General features: G+C 45.8%; 2 protein-coding genes across 3 annotated transcripts in view; both read right to left on the minus strand.

The window, feature by feature from the left end:
• Nucleotides 1-67: 67 nt before the first annotated feature.
• TMEM97 (transmembrane protein 97) lies at nt 68-3,559 on the minus strand. The gene is made up of 3 exons (XM_084219376.1): nt 3,427-3,559; nt 2,119-2,263; nt 68-1,594 (listed from the first exon to the last, which is right to left on the minus strand). Exons 1-3 carry the CDS (start codon nt 3,544-3,546, stop codon nt 1,344-1,346), a joined length of 516 nt encoding a protein of 171 aa, XP_084075502.1. The 5' UTR covers nt 3,547-3,559; the 3' UTR covers nt 68-1,343.
• A 528-nt stretch (nt 3,560-4,087) lies between these two features.
• Nucleotides 4,088-19,596, minus strand: part of NLK (nemo like kinase) — a 35,161-nt gene continuing 19,652 nt past the window's right edge. For both annotated transcript variants that reach the window (XM_084219296.1, XM_084219295.1), the window contains 10 exons: nt 18,490-18,619; nt 17,385-17,440; nt 12,934-13,040; nt 12,180-12,265; nt 11,107-11,316; nt 10,641-10,742; nt 8,084-8,170; nt 6,855-7,053; nt 6,241-6,334; nt 4,088-5,792 (listed from right to left, as the gene is read on the minus strand). In XM_084219296.1, the coding sequence (XP_084075422.1) occupies nt 5,738-5,792; nt 6,241-6,334; nt 6,855-7,053; nt 8,084-8,170; nt 10,641-10,742; nt 11,107-11,316; nt 12,180-12,265; nt 12,934-13,040; nt 17,385-17,440; nt 18,490-18,619 (1,126 nt within the window). In that variant the 3' untranslated portion in view covers nt 4,088-5,737. The remainder of the gene's footprint in view (nt 5,793-6,240; nt 6,335-6,854; nt 7,054-8,083; nt 8,171-10,640; nt 10,743-11,106; nt 11,317-12,179; nt 12,266-12,933; nt 13,041-17,384; nt 17,441-18,489; nt 18,620-19,596) is intronic.

Here is a 19,596-nt window from a genome sequence, read left to right on the forward strand (position 1 = left end):
CTCCTCCCCTGTTATTTTTCAGTGTCAAGGTCTACACACAAGCAGCAGTATTGGATCTATATCTGCCTATGTTACTTTTTCTGTAGTATTATAAAAAAAAGACAGAAATGTATGATTTCCAGAATGGACCAATTACAGATACAAAAAAGCAGAAACTACATGAGAATTAAGAACTTTGAACTGTTCCTGAAGAATGTCCATTCTGGACTGTCGTAATATGAGAACTGAATCCTTTTATGGGTATTATTAGGATGGAACACCAGACTGATGAGGGAAACCATTCCAAGTGTGAGTGACACTAGGAGTGCACAAACTACAAACACAAGTGTGAACTCAAGCCTCGTGTTGGAAGTGCAAATAGATGCATTTGTGTATGTCTACAGGACTTCAGTATGGAAATGCTGCCCTTTTCAAAGCCTGGGGAAGGCTTCAACTTCACACAGTGAATAAAATGTGCCAGCAGTGCCTGGGCAGCTTCATGGGGCCCGTCACCTCTCCAGGCTCCAGGTGAAAACCAACCCCAACCACAGAACTACTGTCTGTAGTGGTAACTTATGCATGGATTTACTCTGAACTCTCCACCATCTCGTGGTCACTGCAAGTTCCTTCAGCCATTCCCCGAAGAAGACTGAATGCAGTTTAATGCATTTAGTTATTTATTTCCATACCAGAGGTGATTTTAGGGAAGAAAGAAATTTCCAACTCCTTGGTTACAATTCCCAAAGTACTTCAGAATCCTCTGGGCAGTACTCCTGGTTGTCAAGGATCACTTTAAGCATTCATTAATCCAGATTTTGGCACATTTATCATTGATCAGACATTTATAATTAATCAAAATGAAGCAGAGCAAAGGCAGTGGAAATTTTAAAGGAAGGGGCAAGGAAGTTAAGAATCATGATATGATTTGAAATGCTTCAAAAGAACAGCTTTGAAAATCTGTTTGTAATGGGTTGGGGGTTCTTCAGAACATGTGGTTGGAAGACAGATTTCCTACTTGAGTGGTTTCCAAACAGTCATCTTGGGAAAAGGGACCTTGGAAGAACAGTATCAGCTGCAGAGTGTGAGTGAGTGTGTGTGTGTCCCCTCACAGAGTTACACATCAAAGGGTTAAAAGACCATTTTCCTGGGAGAGAGGCCTTGCACAGACCTGACCCCAGGCTGGCCCAGGCCCCTGCCAGAGCTGTGTGTGGTCGAAGCAGGGCTGTGCACTCCAACCAATTCCATTTTCCTTGCAGCAGCCAGTGCAGCCAACACGAGGGAGACATTTGTCCCAGAGGACTCCGCCAGCGCAGGGTCGGAACCGGGTGCAGCACAGGTGTGGTGTGTATGACCTCCAGAGCCAGCTACTTCCTTTTCCTCTTCTCCACGTGTTTGTAGTGGGGGTTGCAGAGCATGGTGAACAGGAGCAGCAGTGGGATCAGCAGGTAGGGCAGGTAGATGGAGAGCAGCACCAGGCGCTCGCGCAGCGTCTGAGGGCCCGCGTGCTCCGACTTGGAGAAGTCGTGGAACAGGATGTGGGCCAGGATGGCAAACAGAGTGGTGGCCACGTGGGTGGAGTAGATAATGGCAGGAGTCCTGATCCATCTGCAGCCACCTGTACAGAAGCAAAAAGAAAACAATATTTAAGTATTTTGAAACAACCAGAATTCTGAGTGACAGAACACCGACTGCTGCTTCTCTGCCAGGGTAGGCTATCACTCAGATGGAATAGGGAGCAGAAAAAACCCTCAGTACTAGCAGGAACCAAGGAAATTTCTCTTCCCTGATGACAATTTGGAACAAAGGGGTGATCCTGAAAGATCTAAAGTAACAAAATGAGGACACAGGCTTGACCCAGACCTTTAGCTGGCCTGGAAATTAGTGAGATGTCAAATGCTGATGGTGGTTACACAAATGGCTGCACCTGACAAGGGCCTGTAGTTACAAGGTTTTGTTTCTGACAGACTTTATTCCCTACCGCTTTCTCAGGTAGAACACTCACGTGGGCCCTAGCAGTCCAGCCCTCCGCAGTACCTCCCTCAAACCCCCTAATCACAATACAGAACCGTTCTCTGCTGCACAGCAGCTGCACTGCAGAAATGCCCCCAGGACATGCCCTCAATCACCCTGGTCCCCCACCTTTCAGGAAGGCGTAGGCAGCAATGGGGAAGAAGGGCAGCTGGAGAAAGGCTTCGCAGTAGATGAACGCCTTGAACCACTCTGGGGGCTGCAGCATCAGGGGGTCCCTGAAGGCAGTTGCATACTGCTGCAACAGGTCTGTCAGCTGAAAAAACCCAAAACAACAGTCAGTCACTGAGCATCCACCAGAACAGGGCAGAGCTCGTGGTTCTCCATGGGATGAAGCCACCAGGGTGTGAGCTCTTGGTCCTAAGCAGGGCTGGGGCTCCTTCCCAGGGCTGCTGCAGGGCAACAGCTCAGCACCAGGATTTGGGCAGTTGCAATTAGTTTCTGACAGAAATGTAAACTCCAGCGCGGCTTTACATTGGACTTTGAACAGAGCGAGATATGTATTGAGATCTGCTAGTTAACTATTAATTGGAAATGGTTCCTATACTGGAGTAATCCTACAGGCAGTTCTGATGGCAAAAACCAATTCACCAGTTGTAAAGCTCAGACAGGAGGTGACAGCCCACTGCACCCTGACGATGAGGGCTGAACTAATTATCTGCCATCCAGCTGTTATTTTAATTGATTTTTTGATATTCATTGTCTTCTATGATTTTGTTCAAAACCCAGCAAACAAGAAACTTTTATGAATAAATTCGTAAATTTGGCGTGCCTACTCCTGCAGCGGCAACAATTCCCTGTTGCATTTTTGGCAGGAATTCGAGGAAAACCCGGGATCGGAGAATGCCCGGGGCCGCAGGAGCCACGTCCGGGGCACGTGGCGCCGGCCCCGCGCTGCCGCAGCCTCCGGGCGCCGGTGCCGAGCGGGACAGCGAGGCCATTCCCACGGAAAGGATGTCCTTGGGCAGCTGTGAAACAGCCACAGCCCGCTCTGGGCAGAGGAACGTCCCCACCGCCCGTTCCCGGGGCGAGCAGTGACCCCGCAGCAGTTCCCCGGGGGGCTCCGTGGGACGGGGATACGGAGCAGCCGCCACATCCCCGCCAGGCTCCGGGGAGCAGCACCGGCCTCAGCCGCCGGACGCGCGGGTGAAGCAGCCCTTGCCTGTTCCCGTTCCCGTTCCCGTTCCCGCTCCTCCCCAATGAATGACCCGGCTGTGACTCATCCCGTGGCACCAGCCCCGCTTTTCTCCCAGATGCTCCTTCACACGTTCGCTGCAGTTTCTCTCCCCCCCCACCCCGCCGCCATCGATGTCTCCACACACGAGATTCGGCGAAGGCCGCCCCCGGCCCCATCAAACCGGCGGATGCCCCGCACGCATTGGCGGAACGAGCCTCGGCTCGACCCCCGGCCCCACTCACGGCCCGCGGCGCGATCCCGGCGGGCAGCAGCGGCTGCAGGTCGATGAGCGCCGTGATCGGAATGTGCGAGATGAAATAGAGGGCGAAGAGCCGCTCCCGCCACCGCGGAGCCGCCGCCATCGCCGCGCCCGGCCCCGCCCCCCGCGCTGGCCCCGCCCCCGCCGCGCCCGGCGGCGGCCACGTCCACGGCACGGGCCCGCCCCGGCCACACCCCGCTCTGGCCCCGCCCCCGCGCCGCACCCCCCACGCCCCGCTCTGGCCCCGCCCCCGCCCTGCTCTTTTCCCCTTCCCCGCTCTTCCTTTCCCCCTTTCTCCGTTCTTCCTTTCCCCCTTTCTCCGTTCTTCCTTTCCCCCTTTCTCCGTTCTTTCTTTCCCCCTTTCTCCGTTCTTCCCCTTTCCCCGGCGGTGCCGGCAGCCGCGTCCCCGCCAGCCCGGCTCTTGTCCCCCGTGGTCCCGCACCTCGGCCCCGCATGCACGGGTCCGGAGCTCCAGAGCCCGGCGTGCCCGCGTCCCGGGACAGCTCGGCCCGCACTGCAGGCTCCGGTTCCCCCGGTGCCGAGCCGGGCCCGCACCGATCGCCCCCGGTCACAGCCACGGCTGCAGGAGCCGCACGGAGCCGGGAGCGGGCAGGAAAGAACGGCACCACCACCGCATTTTCAAATGTCACATTTAATGTTTTCACCACTGTACTCCAAATCTACATTTTACAAAGTGACCAGCAAGTGTGCCACATTAACTGACCAACCTCTGAGATTTTACCTTTCATACCAGTGTCTTCTGGGGCTCGATAATTAAACACGTTTCTCATTCAAGTGAATTGAAATGCTTCAGTTGGTTTTATTCTCAGGAGCCTCATAAAAAACAAAGATATTGCACCATCTTTGTTCAGTTATTCAATGTTTGTCTCTTTCACAGCAAATAATTACTTCATTGAAGTTAAAACTTCCAAACATAACTTACTAATAGTCTCCAATTCCAGCTCAGATCACTCTTGTTGAAAATACTCTGCTAAATACAGATAACTTACAATAACTTTAACAGTTAATTGTCCATAACAAACACCATGGTTTCTCTCCAGACCAAGGCTCAAATTTTAAGACCACCTTTTAGTATTCCTTTGTACAGGTGAAAAACAGTCTTCAATTTTCTAGTCTTGTTTTAAATACAAAAGTTGGAAGGGACATTCAAGTTTCAAGTCTCCACACTAAACTTAAAAAAAAAAAAATCATGTGGAGGTAAACAAACCAAGTTGTATACTCCAGGAGGTAGAGGCCTTCAATTTGTGTTCATATATACATATGCACAGAATTCAGTGTTCCAACAGAAAAAGAATTAGCCAAAAAGTAATAAAAGTTATTTACTACTGTGACATTTCAAGACTTCCACAGCTCTGCCTAAAGACACAAACACAATTAACAGAATTCCCTATGTGCTTTTTTTTGTCCTTTTCTTTTTTTTTCTCTCAACTGTCCAGTGCAGGAAAAAGTTCTCACAAAATTTCACAGACCTAAAATGTGCAAGCTAGTTTCTCTCTATACAGCAATGATGTCAGGGATCTCTGAAATTAGCCCATAAATGGAATTATTTACACACATAGAAGATGCATGCTGGGGGGTTTTATGTAAGAAAGAGCAGAAAAACTTCTAATAAAAATAGATTAAATATATATATATATTTATACTGGGTAAGGAAACAGAAGTTTAGTCTCTCCTAGTCACAAACTCATTCTCTCTACTCACAACATTTGATTTTAGAACAGCACACATCACCATCACAGCTCTAGTGAGAAGCTATTTATAGGGTTGGGCATCAGGGGACGTGGCCACTTCCCATAGCCACGGCCACCCAAAGGGACTTCATGATTGGTCGCAGTCAAGTTTTCTGTATTCCTTAGTTTTAGAAAACCCAAAATCTTCAGGAATGGCTCAATATCAAAACGTATGTCTATCTGTTTGTACAATCTTACTTCAATAAAATAAAAAAAGGAAAAAAAAAGGAAAAAGAAAAGGAAAAAAACCTCCCCGAATTTGGTTCAATTCTGTTTGTTCTGAGCTGAGCCATCACAGCTGCACTAGAATTCATAAAACACGTGCAACTCTGGGTAAAATATTTTCTTCTAAAAGCACAACCACTTTACAAGATTAAAAGTCTAGTACATTTCTAAGTATTATTCATATTGTACAAGTAGTGGTTGTTAATTTAAAACTTCATTAGTAAAATTACAGTACAAGCATGATTAACCTCCAGAATTGCAAATCCCAGGCTCCAGTGGAAAGCTACATTACATCTTCAGTAGTACGGGGCGCTCGGGTCACTCCCACACCAGCGGCGACGGCGGCATCTCGGAGGGCTGGGCGACCGTGGAGCTGCACAGACAGACACACAGACAGCCCCGCTCACTGCAGGCCCAGGGCCACAGCCCCCTGCTCAGGGGGACCAAAGCCCAAAGCCCAAACCCAACCCGAGCCCAACAGCGGCCACCAGCACCCACAGCAAATATTCCTTTATCTGCGCATTTTCACCCCTCAGTCCCTCCTTCCAACGCCTTCACCCTGCACCTCCACAACCGAAACTCAATTTGCCAACCTTCCCAATTCCAGTTTCGGTCTGACTCCTGCTCTTTTGCACAAAAATGTTACTTGAAACTTTTGCACATTCTACTTAAATTCTAGAAGAATTCATAAATACAGTTCACAAACGTTTTATCTATGGGGCCTTCCTATCTCAGTAACTGAAACCTAAAACATTCTGGATGTTTGAATTCTGTGCTACTAAGAAATGGAATTAATATCAGATGTGATTACATACAGTTACCTAATAAAGCTCTTAAAAGCAGCAGACTGAGGGTTGATGCAGAGAGGCACTCTGTTTCCTTTCTGCTGTTCCAAAATGAACTGATGAATTATTTCTGTACACAGGAGAAAAATACAAAACAACACAGTATTAACACTTCTGGCTTCAGTAAAATGCAATGTCAACTGGAGGGAAAGAGAACTTCCCTCATTGAGAGTACATTTTAGGGAGGATAGAAGAGCTCCACCTTCCCTAAATCTGATTGCTCAGCTTCAGCTCCAGGCTGCAGGACAGCTGTGGAGGTCACACCTCACAGCCCCAAAAGGCCACACAGTGACTTCCCCTTCCGCCAGTGCCATCCTTCAGCAAAAGGATGAGGAACAGGGCACCAGGGATGGGCACTGCTGAGGTTTGAAACCCACAGACTTCTGCAGGTCAGCTCGTGCTTGTGCCGCTGCCTTATACAATTCTGTTCTTTTGGTGAAAAGAAATAATTTCCAGAGTCTACTACAGAAAAATACCTAAAAGAAACCAGCACCAGGGTCACGGTGTGGATCCAGAGCACAAATCCCAACTCCATCCCAGCTCCACCCCACGTCCCCCCTACTGCACGTGCAAGGCTAACGCCTGCTCACCTTTAACCTGCCGAACAGAACTGAGGTTCTTCTCAAAAGTGTCATCGAATTTGGGATTAGTGATGGGTTCAAAATCACTGGTATAAACCCTGCCAGTCGAAGTGGAGAAACAACACTTGCACATACAGGTGTGGTACCGCAACCGGCCCTCGTCCAGGTAGGGGTGAGCTAAGGCATCCTTAGCAGATATCCTTTTGGACTGGGGAGGGAAGAGAGCAGGCGTCAGGTCTGTTCACAGCTACTGCAACTACTCATCACTTCATCCTCAGTGCTTAATAAACCCGTAGTGGTGTGGAAGGAGCTGCCACTAGAGGGGAGCTGAGGCTCACAAACCAGCCTGGGTGGCACCGACCTGGCTCAGCCACCGCGGCAAACACCGAGCACACAGCGTTTAGGAACATGCCTTTCAAAGGCTTTTTTCTCCAGATAACCTTACAATTATGGCTCCTCCAATAAATCAAAACAAGCTGGGAAAGACAGCATTCTAACTGTTGAGGGAGTCAGAAAGGAATTCTTTTTTTTTTTTAAATGTGTAAGTTATGGTTTAACATTTCCATGGTTCTGCTCAGCAAAGCAATCTTGAGGTTTAAAAAAATACACTCCAAAGGCAGTGCTTCTAAATGCTTCATCAACCCCCAGCCTCCTCCTTTGCACTGCAGTCACTCTGTTTTACATTTGCAATATTGGGGGGGGTTCCGTGGGAATGAAATGATTATCAATTCCAAGATCATATTTTCTTGTGACAATTCTCTACAATGCCCCAAGAAACGAAACCCAAAATCCACAGCAGCACATTTTTATCAGAAAAACAGATGCTCAGTGGAAAAACGATCCCGTTCTGTGACTGGGGATGCAGGAGGAATTTTTTGTGTGTTGCAAGACCAGGAACACCCCCGTGTCCCTAATTAGAACTGCATCAAAGTAGCTGATGTTCTGCTACCTACACCCAGCTCGGAAAAGAGCATGAGTCATGCACAGCCCCATCCTTCCCACTGCCAGAGCTTCCTTCCCAGGACCACTCGGTTTGAAATGTGAAACCCCCATTCCAGGGCGAATTGATCAGCCAATTATACAATATTTTTACTTTTTTTCATGGACCAGAAGTACTGCAATGCCATGTAGAAGGAAACCAGCTAAAGCAGTCCTTGACTTACAACACTCATTTAAGCACCAGACAACAAAAACTGTTCAAACCAGAAGTATTAGAGGTAATTTTCAGTCCTACTTACTGGATCAAAGACCAACATCCTGCAAAGGAGATGAACTGCTTCATGTGTAGCTTGACTGGAGAGTGTATATAGGACAGGAAGGGATGGCTGTAGGGGGAATGGGAGGAAGAGAAGCACAGAGTGTCCTGTCAGATCCATCAGCAGGAGAACCCTGCTCCCGCACGCGCTATTCCACAGTCAGCAAGGACAAACCCCTTGTTAAAGGGTACAAGTAGTACCTAATGCTTTCCAGCATGACAATAATCACCATTACAAAATCCAGCAACTGCAATAAAGGTCCAATTGATCACTGCTCCCCTTAGCTCAGGTGTAATCCCTGGAAAAACCTGCTTTTCTTTATGTATTTTTCTCTACAGACACCACTCCCAGCTGTAGCTGCTCCAGGGTTTGATTAACTCCATCATTTCCAGTAGCTCATTTTAATCTCAATTCCTCCCAAATTATGGATTACTTTGCTTTTCCTTGCCCAGGCAATCCACAGCTGACTGACACTGACAGAAGGACTGTACTGGAAGTCAGGGGTGCTGTAAATTTCCCAGTATAAATAAAAATTACACCTCCATAATGACATCAGTCGAAGTTAACTCTGACGTGCCACACAGAGCCCCGAGCACTTCCCAGCCTTGGTTTCTCAGGGCAGCCTATAGAAGATAAAGCTGCAGTGTTTGGTAACTCTCCTCCTCCTGCCTTGCTCTCCCCCACAGCAGAGGGATCACAACAGGCAGGGGATGGACCCCACACGTTTTCCTTTGGGAAGGGGTCAGCAGGGACAGGGACAGCTCGCTCACCCTGGGGCTGCCAGGGACACGATTCGCTTGAACTTTTAAATACCAAACTGACAAAGTCTACAGAGTATGTAAATACCCATTTTGCCAGCATACGGTGGGGTAGGGGGGGTTTAATCAGAAACTTCTGGCATTAATCTATTTTTGCACAGAGCAGCAAAATGCCTCACCCCTCTCTCCCACTGCGCTCACCTACGGCGAGTAAAAATAGTCGGTGTGACAAAGCAATCGCCCGTTTCTAACTTGGGCTTCTCTCCCTGTTAGTCTAATTAGCAAACCACTAACGTTTAACCACTTACAACCAGAAGAAGCTCCGTTTCAGAATATGAAAAGCCAGGAATTGGCACTCAAAACATGAAACGTGCTTCAAGTCAGAAACAAAAATACCAATCATCACCTGGATGCTCTATATCCCCTGTCTCCAAGGTGCAATGAGCACACCAGCTCCCGTGGCACTCCAGGGAGAATGAACACTGTTTTCCCCAACACACATACAACTAACTCTTAGAGTGTATTTCTTACAACTTTGTGGCTACAGGACATTGAATCTGTAGTGGAAACTTCTTGTACCATTTCACCTCACTAGCTTTTTAGGATTCCCACCATCCTGTGGATCATAAAACACTGGGTTTAGGAATCACGACTCATCTAGCACATGATAGCAGAAAAATAAAGTTAAAACTGGCAGAGAAAATCTGAAGGAAATCCTCCTATTATTAATGCTCAAATTAAAAAATCCTGTCATGAAATGGAACAGCGACAACTTTATGTAGTGGATCCAAAGTGCCAGGGAGGCAGAACTCCCACATGTCAATAATAAAGCAGAATATACATGCAATGCTCATTTCTATGGTAACTACTATTGTAGTGAGCAGACATGAGAAATTACTTCAACATGCAGAAAATAATGATGCAAACTTAACTACTGGCGCATGTACAGGCCAATAATTTTGTTAATTTTGTTAGCAATCATAAAAATGACCCTACTGGAGAGCCACAGAGCCTTATCCCTGCACTAGAGATGCCTGCACAAGCATTTCTTTCTATCTGTTAACACTACATTGCATTTGCCCTTTTTATTGCCCAATCAGCACAATGACTCCATCCTGCCTTTTTCCTTTGGTTGGTGTCTTTCCCCAAGCTAACTTTTACTCCAGTTATGCTGAATGCTGTATCTCAGCTTTCTTTCAGCCTCTGGTTGGGCCTTCCTGAGCAGTTCAGGTCTGAGCTCAGGTGTGCAGGGACCCTCTGGGCTTGGTGTGCTGGAGGTTCTGCTCTTGGCTCTGGGCAGTGGGTGAATTCCACCTCTAACACTCCTGATCCTGGCAGTGCAGCAGCCCTCCAGGGCTTTATGAGTTATACTGTCAATTTTAATTTATGTCTCTTGCCAGTACTAACACTTGAATTTAACATCTTCATTCAAAGTAGGTATCAAAACACTGCTGCCTCAGAAAGGGACTTTTACCTGAGTCATCAAGTCCAACAATCCCCCGAGGCAGAAGCCAGAAATGCTCCTGACTAGTGAAAAGCCCCCTTGTCTCCACAGCAGGTGGAGTCAGCACAGATCAGCCCCTGTCCCAAGCACCACAACCACCCGAGCTCAACTCAGCCCCGATCCCAGGCACAGACAGCTCTGAGAGCAAACATCCAACCAAGCTGGGTGGTTTTAACCAACAGGCCATGGGAATTCAGCCAGGATGTGAAAGCCTCGCCCTGCCCAGAGGAAGCCCTGCCTGGTGGGGCTGGGGGGCTGCAGCCAGCCCTGGCAGTACCTGTTTATGAGGACCCCTGAGTATGTGTGCCTTGGCGCCTTCACAAGCCGTCCTCATCGCCTCCAGCGACGGCGTGCCCAGCAGGTCTGTGATCAGATCCAGCTGCACAGAGCACACAGGACACAGCTCAGACACAGGCATTCTCTCCACTGGGGCAGCAGATTCCCCAGCTACCACGAATCAACATCCTGTCCCTGCTCCCCCGGAGCACAGCCCGACCCCCCCGGCTGCCCCTCCTGTCAGGGAGTTGTGCAGAGCCACAAGGTCCCTCCTGAGCCTCCTTTGCTCCAGGCTGAGCCCCTGCCCAGCTCCCTCAGGAGTTCTCCAGCCCCTTCCCAGCTCCACTGCCTCCCCTGGACACGCTCCAGCCCCTCCCTGTCTTCCTCCCTGTCTCCCCCGAGGTGCAGCTCTGCCTCCAGGAGCAGGGGCAGCAGGAAGGCTGGCAGGGAGAGGTGAGGGGGGATACCTGCTGGATGGGACTCTGTGCCTGGAACAATATCCTTCTGCCAAGCAACTCTGCAAAGATGCAGCCAACAGACCAGATGTCGATGGCATTGCTGTAGTGGCGGCTGCCCATCAGGATCTCCGGAGCACGGTAATACTGAGTGACAACTTCCTGAGTCATGTGCCGGGATTCGTCTAACTCTTCCACCCTGGCCAATCCAAAATCACAAATCTAAATTGAGAAGGTAAATAAGAAAATTAAAACAACCAAAACACCTGCTGCGTTTCAAATAGGCAACCTTCTGGGAAGGAGGCAGGGGATCCCCAACCAGCATTTAAATACATCAGATAATCTGCTGTAACTGCATAAGCCAGGGGAGAGGGGATAGGAGGGAATCACATTGCTTTGTTCCACAGCCATTTAAACTTCCTACAATTCGATTTGAAATCAAGTACATTTTAAGTTGGCATTACAATATTTATAATCTGGAAGATTAAAAAGCTTTGCACTACAAAAAACCCAACCTCTGGGTACGGAGCATTTAAACTCAAACGAACTTCATTTGCTCATGACATGTCTCAAAATATTAAAGATTCAGCTCCACTCATTTGGGCTTGGAGAATTGTTAAAAATGTCTTCAACCAGAAGGGTTAAGAAAAGTGACCAAACTTTGCCAATTAGAATTCTCAGCAAATCCCTGTAAACAACACTGAGTTTTTGTGTTTGGCACAGCTGTACAACACACCTCAGTCCTCCAAAATTCCATATACCCAAGGTTAATGCAAGTGCCTTGGGCATTTGGTGTCATCTTCCCCTGAGGAGCACAGGGACACTGAGAACCCCCTGCCCCTCCCAGGCACAGGACATCCCACCCAAGCCAAACTCAGGAATTGTCTCTTGCTTTCAGAGATGTGAGGTGAGGCAGGGAGAAAAGGGGAAAGGCAGATGTTTGCTCCATTTCTGCTTTTTAAAAAACCTGCAGGATTATTTTCCATTTACATGGACTTTCAGGGAAAGTGCTCACACTGAATGTTTTTTGTTTAAAAATTTAACAACATACACACACGAACATCTTCAATAAATGTAAGCAGCACCTTAAGGACACAGTTGCTGTTCACAAGTAGGTTCCCTGGTTTAATGTCTCGATGTAAAATGCCAGCAGAATGTAGATATTTCAGACCTGAAATATTAAAGAAAAAAATTTTTTTTTCTTATCTTTTAGAAGAAGTTTAAGACTGACAACATTTTCCCAGAAGATATGGCAACTCCTGATCAGCAAAGGCTTTGCCTGTGCCTCAGTTTTTAAATGAGTAACTCCCAGCCACTAGTGCACACTCAGTCACTTAATGACAGGGTAAAATTTCTGAGTATATAAAATACACAGGAAAAGGAATTTAGCAGTCTTTTTATAAAAACCCCCCTCCCCCCAAAAATCCAACAAATAACAAATCAAAAGCAAAACATAATCTCTCTGATTATGGCATGGATACTCTGCTAATCCCCACGCTGGAATTTTCAGATACCTCTTACTGCTCTGTTTTCCAGTAACAATTTTTGCCTTGAGGAGATATAATTACACATATTTACCCATCTGGTTCAGTCTAAGTGTCCTTTTTGTTCCTTGACTCTAAGAGCATGACTTTTCTTTCCCTAACAATGCTTTAAGGCAGCAGGGGTGCCATGCTCTTGTAGCTCCAATAATTCATGCTTGGTATTTTCTCAAATATGAAATTAAAAGAAGTTCCTACAGGAAGCTTATTCAAGATGAGAATGTCTTGAGAAGAAACATTAAGAAAAAAAATGTTTCTACTACACAATTTTCATTAAATTTAGAGGAAGAAAAATTACCTCTTAAAATCTGGTAAAGAAAAACTTTGACATGATCCGAGCTGAGAGGCTGAGGAGAGACGATAATCTTATGGAGGTCACTCTGCATCAACTCAGTGACAACATATCTGCAGTTCAGTGGTTAAGGAAAAGCACAACAGGCACAGAATCTCTTGAAACATTCACTAACTCCTACTTACTTGAGCTCTTACAGGTCAGAACTATTGAGTTAAAGAGAAGAAAGCTGCTTCAGAGGTCAAATTCTTACAGGAATGAAAATAAAAAACGGCTTGTGAAAGAACACAGATTAGTCCATGAGAGTTTGCATTAAGGTAGTTGTACAAAGTTACTGTAAGGCAAATTACCAGTGAGACTGAGGGGAGGTGGCTCCCAGAGGGGCCTGTGTGTGCTCAGGGGGGTCAAAAGCAGTGAAAGAGGGTGAAAGCTGCACACAGGATGGAGACCATCCTGACAATGTCCTGGCTGTGGGACAACAATAACACACAGAGAAATCACTGCAATAAATACTGGGGGAACTACAGGCATTAATTAAAAACATCACTGCTTTAAAAGCTTAGTTTAGCAGTCACATTTGAAACAGAAGTCTGCTATTATCACATTTGTGGCTGAAGGAGGTAAAACACATTTGCCCCGTGTTAACTGATACAGCCAGGTATTGAATGTTCATTCTCTTTCATCTCTACCAGTCAATGCTCTGCTTTCATCTGTTGCTCTACAAACCCTCTCCAACCAAATCCCCGCTGGCCGAAGGGTTCATCTGCCAGCAGAACACCGCACAAAAACTCATTTTATAAATTAAATATCTCCAACTTTTTGAGGAAAAAAATATTAAAATTGCATTCATAAAGAATTCATAAAGAAAAAACCCAACCCTGCAGCACCATAATTTGTAGTCCTCTAATTTTTCTTTTCCTTTAGCAAAGACCCTTTTAAATATTTATACCAGACTTTTAAAATTTGCGGTTTACCTTATACCCGCAACAAATCTTTACCTTCAATTTGAAGCAAAATACTTTTAAAAACCCAAAAGCATTACTCTGCACTTTATTACGATAAGATTTTTGTTTTGCTACGCCACAAATCCTCCTAAATCTCAATCCCGAGCATAATGTCTCCCAGATGTCTCAACTAGTTGCCATGCCAACTAAAGCAGCTTAAATTAAATGAGGGCCTGAAATGGCACCTGCACCACTGCAGGTCTGGGGCGCATTAAATCAAGCCCTTGACGGGCTCAGAGGTGCCATTAACCCCGGCAGCAGCAGCCATCTGATTATTGTCTCTGGATAATTGAGCCGGGGCTGGCGGCAGCGCGTTCCGCTCCGACCCTCGGGCCTCCGCTCCTGCTGGGACCCTGCCTGCAGCAGCCCCTGCTGGGGACGCTGAGCCAAAGGGACCCCAAGCCCTCTGGGGGATGCCAGCCCCCTGCCCACACTGGTACCTTTCCTCAGGGCCGCTTCTCTCAGCGCCACCGCCGGGCGCGGCCGTGGGGCGGCCGCCGGCGCCGAGCGCGCCGCTACCCGGCGCTGCTACCGGAGAGAAATTGCTCCTGACAGCAGTAATTAGTTAAGTAGCTGTATAAAATTAGATCTACAAATGTACCAATTTGCTTCAGAGTAATTATCAAAGCAAATGCGCGGCACAAAAGAACTCAACTTGCTCTGCTGGCTGGGACCTGCTGAGTTGGTGAATTTCATAAAGCGACAGATAAAAGTTAGAAAGGGATGGAGTGCCCTCGGTGATGTGGCACTCTCATGGTGGCTTGGACTGTGCTGTACTTGGTCTCTGCACCCCTCAAACCCCAGTTCTGGGGCTCAGGAATGACCCTGGCAGTCCCTGCCCAGGGTGCTGGCCCAGAGGAACTGGCCCCAGCGATGGATCAGAGGAAAACGCTGTCCCAGGGCGAGCAGGTGCTGCTGGTCCGGCAGGGCTGGCACTGCCCCTCACTGCCTGCAGCATCCCCTCACCTTGCTCCTCTCCACCCTACAGACACCAGGGATCTACCACAGAATCCACCAGAACACAGCTCTTTCAACTCTCTGTCAGTTTACTGCACATCTTTGCTTTTACTGCTGTTCAAACCTTTTCCAGACCCCACCCCTGAAAAGTGGTGCCTTTCAGAAGCTTCTGATATCCACTGTAATGGGCAAAGCTTTCAAAAAGTAACTACAGAAACTCTGGATGGTTCTTAAAGGAGAACATCCATGTTTCTGCAGTTGCTGAATTCAGTATTACAATCAACTGTGGAAGATTTTGTAATTGGAGAAAAGAGCTATCAATCATTCATTTTTGCACTACGTGATATTGGCAAAAACATCAATACCTCTAAGATTCAAAATGGCCACAAAGATTTTCAACAGAAAACCTCATTATTAATTCAAATTATATCTTAATCTGAGTGTTTGCCAGGAATTTCCATCCTAAAACAAAAAATCTCACTAGATTAAAATTCCTTTATTCATCACCGGTTTCCTCAGAAATCTTTTAATTTATCATCAAAATGTTAAGGTGGTTTTATAATTAGTTCTCTTTAAAAAATACACTCTGCAATTCCTGCTGGTACCTACGAAACACTGAATAATTGAAATGAACTCTACCATCTCATTTGCAACACATCATTCATATCATTTTAGTCATTCTTTTATTACATTTCTTTCCCCAAAAAGGGCACTACAACTCTTTGGAAAGAACAAAGGAAATCACTCAATACCAACTCCAGCCCTTTACACTTTTATCGCTGTTCAGTGTGTCCTACTGTAAAAAAGGAACAACCCTATGATCTCTTTGGGAACTTTACTAGTGGGCCAACAAAAGAAGTTTTGACATCTACACCCCTTAAATATGGAACATCTTTACCTGATCTTCTTCAAACTACGCTCAAGTAAGTTCTCCTTACACTACAGTAAGCAGAAACACATGCAATTAAAAATGGGTATGTAAATCAAAACATTCACTAACTCATCCTTTTAATGAATTTAACGGTCCTAAGTGCATTTATTGTAATTATTTCAAAAGAAAGGACAAAGAAGACTACACATAATCTTCTGTTGCCAATATTAGAGTCAAGAAATTAACAAAAATATAAAAGAAGACAGCCCTATAGAACACAACTCAGAATGACTTAAAGTCAGTCAGCCATGAAGGAAACTAATATTTTGGTTTTATATTCAAAACTTGGCAGCAGCTAGGCTCATAAAAATAAGCTTATCCCATTTAAATATTCTTCATTGTACAATTACATGGAAGGAGTAATCCTTAACCTAGATCTGATTTATAACTCATATGACTTGTTCTAAACGAGGGCATTGAACTAGTGCACATAACCAAAATCCAGTTTCTGAAGACTACTTATATGCTCTTCATATGAAAGAAATATCAAAGCAGAATTTTAAAGCTTTACCTAAACTCACATGAAAAAGTCCCAGTACAGCACAGCTATATTTTCAACTAAATAATGTGTTTCTCCAGCAGCAAGCTGTGCTGTACTTTGGTTAAAATCACCACGTTGATTACACCTACTTTCTTCACCAATCAATCCAAGGTATTATATAAATAGATCAAACCATACTTCAAAAGTTCAGGTTACCTAAAAATAATGACAATTTCCCACACATTAATTGTAAAGTGGGTCATACAACAAAAGCAGCTTAGACCCACCAGCACCAAAACCCAACCTGCCCAAATCTAACCAAAGGAGCGGCAAAGAACTTCTCCTGCCATGAGAGTCAGAGCCCTCCCAGCTCAGGGATTCACTTAGCAGTACTCCAGAAAGCAGAAATTCCCTCCTTCACTACTAGAAGACAGCCCAAGGCAAGTAGGCAAGTCAGAAAAGGGAAAAAACCAAACCAAAACATGACCCTCATGTGAAGTTCTTCCCTCAAATTCACTGCTAGAACACAGTTCCCCACAGGCAGCTGGCACCTGCGCTGCAGCAGTGACACAGAACATTTGTGGGACACAGCTCTGGGCAATGGCTTCTGGACCAGGACAGAGCTGACCAAGGAGAGCCACAGCCCTGCCAGTCCACTGAAACCTCTCTGGTAACCCAGGCTTTCAAAGCCTGTGAAGGCAGAACTCTCTGAAACCACCACAAGATCTTTTAAAGTACTAATAACTGAGAGGAGATTAATTACTGGATATAGTTTTCAGGAAACTGTTCTGGGGGAATCCCCGTGAGCAGCAGCAGCAGCAGGGCCTGCTGGTCCGTCCCACACTGCCTGCACACACGGGCCCATGTGCAACCAAAGCTCAGCTCAGTCCTGCACCATCCCACCCCAACACCACCTCAGAGCTCTGCATGCTACAGGATCACTCCTGGAAATAAAACTGTCCACATGCAGGCTCAAGGCTTCTGTGGTTCCATTTCATAGATTACACCACACACTGGCAGCTTCTAAGCTAATGAAAATCACATCTACCTCAATTAAGATGTTCTATTTTTATATTTAGGATACATTTCTTCAAAATAGTCGATGTGTGGAGGCTGGAGGATGTCGAGGGCAGAGAGTACCTAAGAAACACCACACAAGGTCAAGGCCTATTCCAGAACAAATCCCTTTCAAAAAGACAGACTGCACATTTCCCACATGGCTTCATTTTATTCCATCCCACAGACAGACCAATGTTCTGTCTCACCAGGTATGTAAATTTAATAACCCACCATGTCAGATATTCTGTACATTCAATGTCTCTCTCTTTTCTAACTCAAGACATTTTTTCCAGCTGTTTGAGTAGTAGTTTGAAGGCACAAATTTATCCATCCAATAAAAAGCGGTTTCTTTACAATCTATATGAACATAGAATCTTTGAAAGAAGTAATTCCAGCAAAGAAATGTAAAAGCAGAAGATATTACACTTTGTTCTGCCTTGAGTCTTTCAGAGTTTTGTGATCCACTGCTTCCACATGGGAATTGCAAACCCCAGGGTTGTTCCCATTTTGAATAAGCAGCTCAGTGGTACAAAAAGCAAAAGGTAAAAAAGGTAGGAAAAAGCAAAAATGTAGAAAAGCAGCAGCAGAGAATTCCCACCCTCTCACAGAGAAGGTGTGGCCATTTGGTGGGGCCATTTGGGTACTATCCTAGGAAGGTTCAGGACATTTGGGAGAAGCACCCAAACTTCAGATGCACTTCAAACTTTATGGGTCAACCCAAAGAGTGTTTAAACTGATTTTACCTTAAGCAGGTTTGGGAGAGGACCAGCAAAGGGGACAGCACAATGGAGTACAGAACAGCTCAGGAGGAACAGTGTCCAGCAGACACAGCTCTGTGCAGCCTGACGTTTACCTGAAGCCTGAAATAAGGCTGGGCAGAAGTGTACTGACTGTCTGTGTGCAAACACTTGGGAGGGGAAGTTATGAGTATCCTTAGATTCTTGACAGTTTCATTTTAATAGTGTTTGCAGCAGTAATATCTGAGTTTCTAGAAAATCTGATCACTGTAAAATCAGAGAGCTCTTAAAGCATTTTAGATATACTGTAGCACAACACACTTCTCTTACAGAGAGCTCCCTTTTACATTTAGATTTCCTCAAAGATTTCAGGATTACTTTGAATTTACTTACATTGTCATGCTTAAAAAAACACAACATCTTCAACTCCCGGAAGACCCTTTTACAAGAGACCAAATTTTGGAAGACGTTGGGCATCTTTTTGAGTGCAACTCTCTTTCCATCTCGTGGATCTGTTACCGACCTACAGAATAAAAGATAAAGAACATCACATACTCCTGTTAGACAGTTTTTCTAAAGAAGAAAAGAATATTTAAGTTTTTTATCGTTCTCAGCTCAGTGAGTCAAAACAAAGTGAAGGCATTTCTAGGGAAAAGAGCGCTAATGTGAGGGCACTGAGCAGTGTCCTGCAGAGCCTGTGTCACACAGATGTGACCATTCTGAGGATGGAGCGCACAGCCAGCCCAGCAGGGCCACACACTGAGCTCATGGTGACATCAACACCTGCAGTGGATGTCGGGATAAACATCCCCTTCACCTCCCAAAAATACCTCACTAAAACTCTCTCAGTTACCCAGATCAGATTTTATCAGGTCTATCACTCACTTCTTCCTCTCCAAAGATCTAATAATCCTGTTCTGACAGAACTCTGGCAAGTGAAAGACTACTGATTGGTCTATCACCAAATCACATCTGGAGAAGCAACAGCATGTGGTATCCAGGTTTCCACAAATGTAAAACAGGCATGATACTGGTCCTTCTCCCACACAACTTATGGAACGCAAGTATAGTAGCTCAGGAATTATAAGGTGCTTTGCACATGGCAAGTATTTTAATTTAAAATAATTGGATTCTGAAAATAGAATTTTATAATGAGAACCATAAAACTAGAGCAAGGAGATTATGGTGCCTCAATTCCCAATCCCAGTTTTTAAGGTGAGTTTCTCAAACGTCACTACAGAATAGAGTATATGCATATTTTTACTGGGATGACCAAAATAACTTCAATCTCAGTGCAGTGTTGAGCCCACAGAAGAATCCACATCTAGCAATGCACCCTGATAAGTAAATTTGTCCTTAAAAAATTGCTGGCTTTTCTCTCTCATGTGACTGCTGTGCCAGGCCTGGCACGGCTGGTCTGCTCTTCCTAATGTCTCCATACAATAACTACTGGTTTGGGTGAACAGTCTTTTCCTAGTTTCATAGAGGAAGGAGTTCAGT

Source organism: Fringilla coelebs (assembly GCF_963513975.1).
Source record: "Fringilla coelebs genome assembly, chromosome: 20".
Classification (NCBI taxonomy): Eukaryota; Metazoa; Chordata; class Aves; order Passeriformes; family Fringillidae; genus Fringilla; species Fringilla coelebs.